Source organism: Venturia canescens, chromosome 4 (assembly GCF_019457755.1).
Source record: "Venturia canescens isolate UGA chromosome 4, ASM1945775v1, whole genome shotgun sequence".
Classification (NCBI taxonomy): Eukaryota; Metazoa; Arthropoda; class Insecta; order Hymenoptera; family Ichneumonidae; genus Venturia; species Venturia canescens.
The window spans coordinates 18,327,815-18,336,712 of NC_057424.1; the positions used below are offsets into that span (position 1 = coordinate 18,327,815).

The 8,898-nt window shown below is 38.6% G+C and overlaps 2 protein-coding genes across 3 annotated transcripts; both read left to right on the top strand.

Moving 5' to 3' along the window:
* The first annotated feature begins 502 nt into the window (after nucleotides 1-502).
* LOC122409013 (glycoprotein-N-acetylgalactosamine 3-beta-galactosyltransferase 1-like) lies at nucleotides 503-4,152 on the top strand. The gene is made up of 6 exons (XM_043416199.1): nucleotides 503-835; nucleotides 1,061-1,223; nucleotides 1,651-1,805; nucleotides 1,927-2,131; nucleotides 2,363-2,501; nucleotides 2,925-4,152. The coding sequence occupies exons 2-6, from the start codon at nucleotides 1,160-1,162 to the stop codon at nucleotides 3,475-3,477; spliced, it is 1,116 nt and encodes a 371-aa protein (XP_043272134.1). The 5' UTR covers nucleotides 503-835; nucleotides 1,061-1,159; the 3' UTR covers nucleotides 3,478-4,152.
* A 364-nt stretch (nucleotides 4,153-4,516) lies between these two features.
* On the top strand, nucleotides 4,517-8,797 carry LOC122409014 (glycoprotein-N-acetylgalactosamine 3-beta-galactosyltransferase 1-like). Of its 2 annotated transcripts, none has more exons than XM_043416200.1 (6): nucleotides 4,517-4,534; nucleotides 5,008-5,392; nucleotides 6,330-6,502; nucleotides 6,621-6,828; nucleotides 6,985-7,123; nucleotides 7,285-8,797. In XM_043416200.1, the coding sequence occupies exons 2-6, from the start codon at nucleotides 5,362-5,364 to the stop codon at nucleotides 7,826-7,828; spliced, it is 1,095 nt and encodes a 364-aa protein (XP_043272135.1). In that variant the 5' UTR covers nucleotides 4,517-4,534; nucleotides 5,008-5,361; the 3' UTR covers nucleotides 7,829-8,797. The 2 variants fall into 2 exon arrangements, with proteins under 2 accessions (XP_043272135.1, XP_043272136.1); XM_043416201.1 differs by lacking the exon at nucleotides 4,517-4,534 and adding an exon at nucleotides 4,667-4,812 and having other exon boundaries at nucleotides 5,169-5,392.
* The last annotated feature ends 101 nt before the right edge of the window (nucleotides 8,798-8,898 follow it).

An 8,898-nucleotide genomic window follows, 5' to 3' on the forward strand; every position in this document is an offset into this window, starting at 1 on the left:
CTCCTGCACGCTGATTTTTTTTCAATACTTTGTGTCGAACCGCGTCTCTTGATATTTTTTCAAGTATGTGCGAACGCGTCAACGGTTCTTTATCGAAATAAAAAGTCGTAATGAATTTATAAAATGAATGGCGTACAATGGTTGTTTCATCGGCTCGAGGCCCAGCGACCAAAGCGTTATTTCATTGTTGCGATTCATTCGATTTGTTTGACAACACTTTTGACTTTGCCCGTCCGAAGCTACTCGCGAACACACTGCTCTCTGGCGGAAGGCAGCGCTCTACGGTAAATGTGCGAGAGACTTTTCTTGGAATACACACGCACGCAACCGAATTTACGAAGGACAAACCCTTGTGCGAAGCGTGTTAACTGGCTCGCTTCGTAAGAATGCTTTTTCAACATTTTTTTCGCTTCCGTAGCAAACAACCAAGTGCTCTTGTAAGGAAAATTATGCCGCAGGAGCTCATGATTTTGATGTCGTAACTAAAATCGTAGTAGAAAAAAAAATTTTGCCGCAATGACGCGGCCACTTCTCTTCGCGCATGTTTGAAAGTTTGCAAAATATTTGGAAAGCGGTCCTCCCAGCAAATAGGCTGGATTATGCTAATGTGTGCGCGTCTTGAGTAACACTAAGACTGAGCGCGGTCGCGAGGGGCAGAAAGAAGAAGGCGGAGGCGACTCAATCCCAAAATCTCATCTTCGAAGATCTGCCTGGCAGTCTCTGCGAGCGATAGGTGAAATCTGGTAACCGATGACCAGTTTTTACCGAGGCGTATCAAAGGATTGAGCGAATTTTGGGGAGCCGACATTGAAGAAAAAAACCTGCACGAAAGCACGTAAGTTTTCATAATTATTATTTATAGAATATCCTCCGGAAAAAACTGACTTCATACCTCTCCCGCTTCAAATTTTCGAAAATGAGATCGTTCCACAATCGTTTCTCCGTTACAATATACTTTTGAGAAAAAATTGCACTTCTTCTAAGGAACGTTGCAGTTAGTGGGCAGAGTGGGGAAAAATACAGAGTTTTCATCGCATGCCTTAATGTTTTCTCATGACAGAGATAAATTCAACATTTTCTTGAGGACAAAAGCGTTAGAAACCTCCAGTTTGGATTGTTCAGATTTGGTTGAACGTTCATCATTCATGACAGCGACAGAATGCAAAGGAGTTCTGGTTCTTTTTGCACAAGCCCGTTGGCGGATCGATTTTCGACGATAAGCGGTAAGAACCAATTTTTATTCCTTAAGATGATGGATCAGTCGGTAATAACAACCGTGAGTGCGAGAGAGATAGCTGCAAATTTTGAAAAGGAAATTTTTCCACATCGTTCGTCTGATCGAAAAAATAAAAATGTCATCGGATTTTTGCGATCGTGCTGCATACGATGACATTTTTATTATTTTAATCGGACGAACGATGTCAAAGAGTTTCAATTTCAAAAATTCGAGGTGTGATTACCGACTGATCCATCATCTTAACGATAAATGTTTTGGATTCTGACAGATTTTCGAAAAGAGAGATTAGTAATAAACTTTCCGGAAAGGACATTTTTTTTCTCTTCTTACCTTGTCATTTTTCATCCTGTAGTATACAATTAAAAAGTGAAAGTGAAAAAACGAATGAATTTAATGTTCTCGGCGCATGGAAGGTTGGAATGGTCGTTGGCTTGCAACAAAATTCGTTGCCGGAATGGTATTCGGATTCATAGCTGCGTATGTTCTGATCACCCCGTTGAGCATTTCTCTAGACGATATGTCAGGTACAGCACTGTTATCAAGTCGTGACTCTACTTTCCGTCCGGAGGTAAATACCGCAGTAATCAGCAAAATGCGCGTGCGTCGTTTGGATCATTTTTGCTTGATACAAATTTTTAAAAATTTGCTTCAATTTTTTTTTTTTTTTTTTTTTTTTATAATCTCGGCAGCCTAGTCCAGCAGAGAAAGTAAAATCTCATGAAGACGAAAATGTCGAAGACGGGGAGGACGAAACTACTCAAGAGATTACAAAAGAAGTTCGAGTTCTTTGCTGGATAATGACGGGACCCGAAAACCATGAAACTAAGGCTCAGCACGTCAAATCTACATGGGGAAGAAGATGCGACATTCTGCTTTTCATGAGTTCTGCGGAAGGTTATTTCATAAAAAATCGATGATCGTAGTGACATTCAAAACTCTCTATTTAATGGTTCAGAAGAAAAAAATTAAAATTTAGTGTCTAGACTGACGATGCGTTAATCTACGGATGGCTGAGCCGGTTATCTAATCAGCAAGTGTTAGCCTCGTCAGAGGCTGCTTGACATTGGGTATCGACAAAGTCAAGCTCGGTCACGGTAACAATAACAACGACACATATTTGTGTAGATTCAAGTTTGCCGACTGTGGTGCTCCCTGTGGAGGAAGGCAGAGACAATCTATGGGACAAAACTAAAGAAGCTTTCAAGTTCGCGTACGAGGAATACAAAGACGAAGTCGAATGGTTCGTAAAGGCAGATGACGACACGTAAGTCAAACGATTCTTAACCCTCTTAACCCTTCGATAGTCACGCCCTCGCCAACGTTCATTAGTCTCTTGATGAGAGATTTCTCATAGCCAATTCCTATATCGCGCTCCCCTCCAACTGCACCGAACACCGCCGAACGCTACTGGACACCGGCCGAGTTAACCCGAACCATGCGTACTAACCCCCATTTTGGAAGGCTCTATACCTTGAAAAAAAAGTTTGAGAGAAAGTCTCATAACGCGATTATCGAAGGGTTAAATTAGTACATATTCGAATTTTTTAGATACGTTATCATAACTGAAAACTTGGCGAATCATGGACAAAGTTACTAAACAGTTTCTGATAGTGCGAAAAATAAATATTGAAAATGATACATATTCTTAAAAAATATTCAACGTGTTCGATTGTCTGTTGTTCGATAGTTACGTAATCGTGGAAAATCTTCGTCACATGCTCTCGTCTTACGATCCAATGTCACCTCTTTATTTTGGTTGTCGCTTCAAGCCCTTTGCAAAACAGGGTTATATGAGCGGTGGGGCTGGTTACGTGCTCAGCAAAGAAGGTCTAAGAAAGTTTGTTGAGGAGGCTTTGCCCGACAACTCGACATGTCGGGGCGATGCCGGAGGCGCGGAGGACGTCGAAATGGGAATATGTTTAGAAAATGTTGGTGTAAAAGCCATGGACACGAGGGACCCCGACGGACGGGGCAGATTTTTTCCATTCGATCCGGAACAACATTTGATACCGGGATATCTCAATGGTCTTGACTGGTATTGGGAATATGTTTATTATCCGTCTGTAAACAATTATGATTGTTGCTCGGAGAGCGCTATCTCGTTCCATTACGTACCACCGAATATGATGCACATATTAGAATATTTCATTTATCACTTGAAAGTCTATGGTACGAGTCGTGATATGGGATTTGCGGAAATCAATTCAATAACGTCCGCTATTACGAGTTCTAATTATTGAATATTATATTCGCGGAGCTTGCTATCGTAAAGCGAACATTTCTTGAACTTGTACCTTGTCCACGTACCTTGTCAGCGGTCGTGCTGTTTCTACCTTGGAAACCTGTTTTTGAGATTTTATTACTGGTACAAATTCGACTGCTTAATTAGATAAATTGAAACTGTAAAATCCATTTCCAGTGCAATGCGATTGTGATTTGGAAACATGCGATTTTGTTGGAAACTATTAACGCATGGTTGTCGACACTGAAAAAAAAGATGAACGAACAAAGAAAAATAGACAATTAAAATTGAGAAAAAAAATCATTCTCCATGAATGATTCTTCTAAAGATGGAAAAAAAATTAAATGCTTAATACGCTCCTCGAATTTTCTGCGTTATCGTTTGTGCGACCGCTGTTGACGGGCGTCGAGTTCTACGAACGAAATTCGCAAATATAAAGCGAATTCAATTAGCTTTATATTTAGCTGTATATAAAGTCGGATGAAACCATGTGATTTTTTGTAATCTCCTATATTAGGTTTACCGGAAAGTTCTGTCCTTTTCCTTGTATTTTGTCTTATTCCAAAAACAAACAGAACTTTCCGGTAGACCTAATATTATCTTTACAAGAGCGTTTGTAACGTAACGAGAGTCGGATCGAAAATTGCAATAAAATGTTATGAGACTACCTTTAGTCGGTCAGGAAGTGTTCGCTGATTTTTCGATTCTGTCAATATTTTTGTGCGGTGGAAGGGGTGGGACATCTACTTGTGGACAATGCTGCCAAACTACAAACCTACCCCCCATGGCGGACCTGTGCACTGGGCCTGTACCACTGTCGTACCTGCCCTAGTAACTTTTTGTGCTTTCCTGCTACACCACACCAACGAATTCAGACGTACATAGAAGTCCAGTTCTTACGGGCGGCATTCGATGACCACACTCACCGTAGTGGGGTAGTGGTGTGTGATTGAGATGTCGACTGTCGACTCTCTTTTGCTGCCTACTGCGCGTTGCTTTTCCGCTCGGTTATCTGGACCATTTCGTTATATGATATGTGCTGTGAGTGAATGATGGTAAAGTAGGATTCACTACACGTGTGGTGTTGAAAGATAGTTTAGGATTTGCATTTCGTCTCAGGTACAGTGGGGAGAATTATGTGTGCCTGCGACGAAACGTTCACGAGAAACGTAAGGTGCGTTCCACTTATCGCCCATAACCCCGGACGACGGCTACTGGGATAGGATTTTGGGGCATTTTGGGCGTTTTGGGCGATAAGTGGAACTTGTAGCCTCGTAGCAGATGTTGCGTAAACTACTAGAACTACTGAAACGCACAATCACAGTAGTTTAAGGTGACGTCTATATCCAACTATTTCTCATTTCTCATGAGAAATATTGTTTATCTTACTGACGTTACTAACACTGAATTACACAGCGATTACACCTATAAGTGCACGCGCGCGCGCGCACACACACACACACACACACAGAGTTGTAGAGGACATGTGATAAAGTCAATAGTTTTCCGATCATAAAACATCAACCAGCTTGAAAAACACATACGAAGTCACGAAAAAGTCTGCCGATAAACCTAGATTAAATATATGCACGAATATAATTTATATCAGTGTAAAATACTATATCTGTGAGGTACATTATCTGAGTATATAAATATAAGAACCGGAGTCTAATGGAACAAGTTTTAAAGACAGTCCATCGGACGTTGCTTAACATAAGAGCGGGACGAAATTCAACATAATAAGGTTGTGAAAAAAAGAATGTGAAAATGTGCAACGTAATGTAAATTGATCCATGAGGGCAAAACAAATTTTATCGCTGTTTGCTTCGGCAGAGAAAGAACGCTTCGGTGAAAGACGACCGACATTTCTTTTTGTAAAAAAATGGCTAAGCAACGGGTTATTACTTTAGACGGTGAGTGAAAAGCACGCATTTTTCACTTTTTATTTTGATTACGTTACTACCTATGTGTCGATCGTTACTGTTGAGCATTCGCAATCATATATAATGCCGAGGAAGTTGAAGTGAATTTTGTTTTTTTACTTACTCTTTCGAGTATTCACAAAATTAACGTCAACCGAAGGGGATACCAAAGGGTTCATGAAATTGCAATGCCTTAACAATTTCTCCATTTCAAGCGAACCCGAGGGACTATTTTAGCATACCTCAAAGTCGCGAAAGTCGATTGTTCTTCCCTCAAAGGACCTCACATATTTTTCCTAATTTCCAAAATATTACTGCTGTAGCAAAATATTCGAGTTTTTGTCAGATATGAGGGTTCAAACGCCGAAAAGTATGTTTCAGTTAACTCCTGAAATCGGGGGTCCTTACTCAGGGCAGTTTACTTATGAACGTTAACAAAAAACGATCATTTTTATGTTGGTAGACGAGATATGCAATATGTTAAATTTAAATTCCCATTTTTTTCTCATAGATATAAAAAATAACTCAATAATATGATTATAAAAATGATTGCATTTTGTTTTGTTCGATTACACAAAATGGTTACAACATTATAGGCAAAACTATAGAAAAATAATGATTGATTAACAAGTCTCTACATTATTGCCCCGGAACTGGTCAAATTTGGGAATATCATAACAAAATCTCCATTAATTAATACAATAGCAAAACTATGCAAAATTTGAAATAATAGTTTACTAAGCATTAACCTTAACGCAATATTACTAGAAGGTTTTAGTATTTGGCAAAATAATGATTCCTCTGTCTATGGCTGTATCTTTCTTCTTCTCTTCTCGGGGCTATGCGAGCTTGGAGTACTGTAGGAACTCTAACGAGCAATAGTAAAAATGCAAAAATCAATGAATTTTCCATCCTCTTCATATACAAGGTCGTGGAGGTCAGCGTTTTGTGTTGACCCTTGTTACCGGAGTGGTATTTGGATTTCTGTCAGCATGCCTTCTAATCACAGTGACAAAAGATTCACAGCGCATGTTGAATTGGCTACCGCGTACCTCGTTTTTATCTAAAGATCCTCATCACTATTCGGAAATGGAGTCTGAGGTAAATAACCAAAACTGAGCTTTGCGCATTAATTTTAACATTCTTGCTGTTTGAAAAAAAGCCCTTCATTGAGCCTAAAGTAATGCATCATTTCAAACGCTATTTTTAATTTCCTTAGGTTGGTCCAGATGCTGAAGTAAAATTTCACGGAGAAGATGAAGATTTTCATAGAGGAGAGGATAAAGTTGCTCAAGAAATGGCTAAAAAAGTACGTGTTCTCTGCTGGATTATGACCGGACCTAAAAATCATCAAAGCAAAGCTCGTCATGTAAAAGCCACATGGGGAAAAAGATGTAACGTTTTACTTTTTATGAGTTCTGTTGAAGGTAATTTTACAAAACATTGACAACATTCGGTTCCTGCTCCCTGTGCAAGTCACTCTTGCTTCTGGTTTTCTAGATAAACCCAGCAGTTGTGCAGATACAATAAAATAAGATAGGAATAATAATAACAACAATGATGACAACTTTATATTGTTGCAGATTCAAGTTTACCAACTGTGGTACTTCCTGTCAAGGAAGGCAGAGACAATCTATGGGCAAAAACCAAAGAAGCTTTTAAATTCGCTTACGAGAAATACAAGGACGAAGTCGATTGGTTTATGAAAGCCGACGACGACACGTAAGTCAAATAATCAGAAATCAACCATCCAAATCCTCTCAATACGTTATGGTAGAACAATTCCCGAAATAACGAATGAGAAATGAACGAAAATTTTCAAAAATTATCTGGTATAATCTGAACTATCGTTGGAGTAAAGATAATTTTTTCTCTTTTTATAGTTACGCCATAGTGGAAAATCTTCGCTATATGCTTTCATCTTACGATCCAAAATCGCCGCTTTATTTTGGCTGTCGTTTCAAGCCCTTTGTGAAACAGGGTTATATGAGCGGAGGAGCTGGTTACGTGCTCAGCAAAGAAGGTCTAAGGAAATTTGTTGAGGAGGCGTTGCCGGACAACTCAAAATGTCGAGGCGATGCGGGAGGTGCGGAGGACGTCGAAATGGGAAAATGTTTGGAAAAAGTTGGTGTAAAAGCCATGGACACGAGAGATCCTCACGGACGGGGTAGATTTTTTCCATTTGTACCGGAACATCATTTAATACCGGATCATGTTGACAAAAATTTTTGGTACTGGAAATATATTTATTACCCGACTCAAGACGGACTCGATTGTTGCTCGGACAGCGCTATCTCGTTCCATTACGTATCGCCAAATATGATGTACGTATTAGAATACCTCATATATCACTTGAGACCGTATGGTATAAGTCACGGAATTCAAGTCACGGAAACCAAATCACCGTCCACTATCAGGGAACGCTAGTCTCGCTATTATGATATTTAAGCGTGCTTCGTTGGAATTCAACAGAATATCTAATCATTTTTTACCATTCAAAATATAGATGCAGATTTAAACTTTAAAAATTACGTACATTTTTTCTAGACGTAAGCGAGTTGAAAAATTCTCGCAGGAAGAATAACTGAAAGTAATTTCGTTCCATTCCAACGATGCAAACTTAATAGCACCGAATATTTCAATTGTTATATACCTAAAAAAAAAAAAGAGAAAAACAACGGTCGTGACGACAAGAGCGTGATTGGGAAAGTATGGACTCGAAATCTCATAACCAATTGAACTTTCATATCGTAAATTTCTATTTTAACATCTTTTAATATTTCATTACTAAGTTAATTTTTAATCTGAATTAATTATAAAAGTACACACGTTCAATACTTTAATTTCCGCATAAGAAAAAATTGAATCTCCAAAAATATTTATACGGCTTCTTAAATACGCTGATGAGACTTAAAGAAAATTTTTGAATCTCTACATTGTTTTACTCAAGCTAAAAGAAGGAGTGTAGAATTAAATTTTCTCACATACTGATGATTTACACATTCGTATGCCACGAGAGTGACAATAGGAAGAATATGATAAATATTTCTAAATTAAAATTTCGTGAATCGATGGATGCTCCCATGCATTAATATTTATTTAATACTCGGCGTCCAGCCAACTACAGCGTCTCGACGGAAAGTTCAAACTAATAATTTTTTCTTTATTCATGGAACAAAAATGTATAATTCCATTCCAATTTTCAAAAAATTGTGTTTTTTTTCTCATTTGTTATTGGAAAACCGTACTTTCTCAATCGTGCCCCATTATAAAGAGAAACGGAAATATCAAAGTGCCGGACGTAATGCTAGTCAGCAAGCCAACTATCTGTACGTAAAACAATGTAAAAAAAAAAAAAAATGTTATTACGCGCGTTATGTACAGTCTTTTGTGAACGAACCGTGATAGAATGTACCATAATACTATTTACATTTATATACACTTACGTCATCGAGATTGGTACAAATAAGCCTTACTCGTTCTCGCGAGAAAAAAAA

Excerpts from the sequence above, each read along its gene's own strand:
- LOC122409013 (XM_043416199.1), top strand. The coding sequence starts at position 1,160 with ATGCAAAGGAGTTCTGGTTCTTTTTGCACAAGCCCGTTGGCGGATCGA. Across the intron at positions 2,132-2,362 it reads TTTCATGAGTTCTGCGGAAG|ATTCAAGTTTGCCGACTGTG; the intron begins GTTATTTCATAA and ends ATATTTGTGTAG. Across the intron at positions 2,502-2,924 it reads GTAAAGGCAGATGACGACAC|TTACGTAATCGTGGAAAATC; the intron begins GTAAGTCAAACG and ends GTTGTTCGATAG.
- LOC122409014 (XM_043416200.1), top strand. The coding sequence starts at position 5,362 with ATGGCTAAGCAACGGGTTATTACTTTAGACG. Across the intron at positions 6,503-6,620 it reads ATTCGGAAATGGAGTCTGAG|GTTGGTCCAGATGCTGAAGT; the intron begins GTAAATAACCAA and ends TAATTTCCTTAG. Across the intron at positions 7,124-7,284 it reads ATGAAAGCCGACGACGACAC|TTACGCCATAGTGGAAAATC; the intron begins GTAAGTCAAATA and ends CTCTTTTTATAG.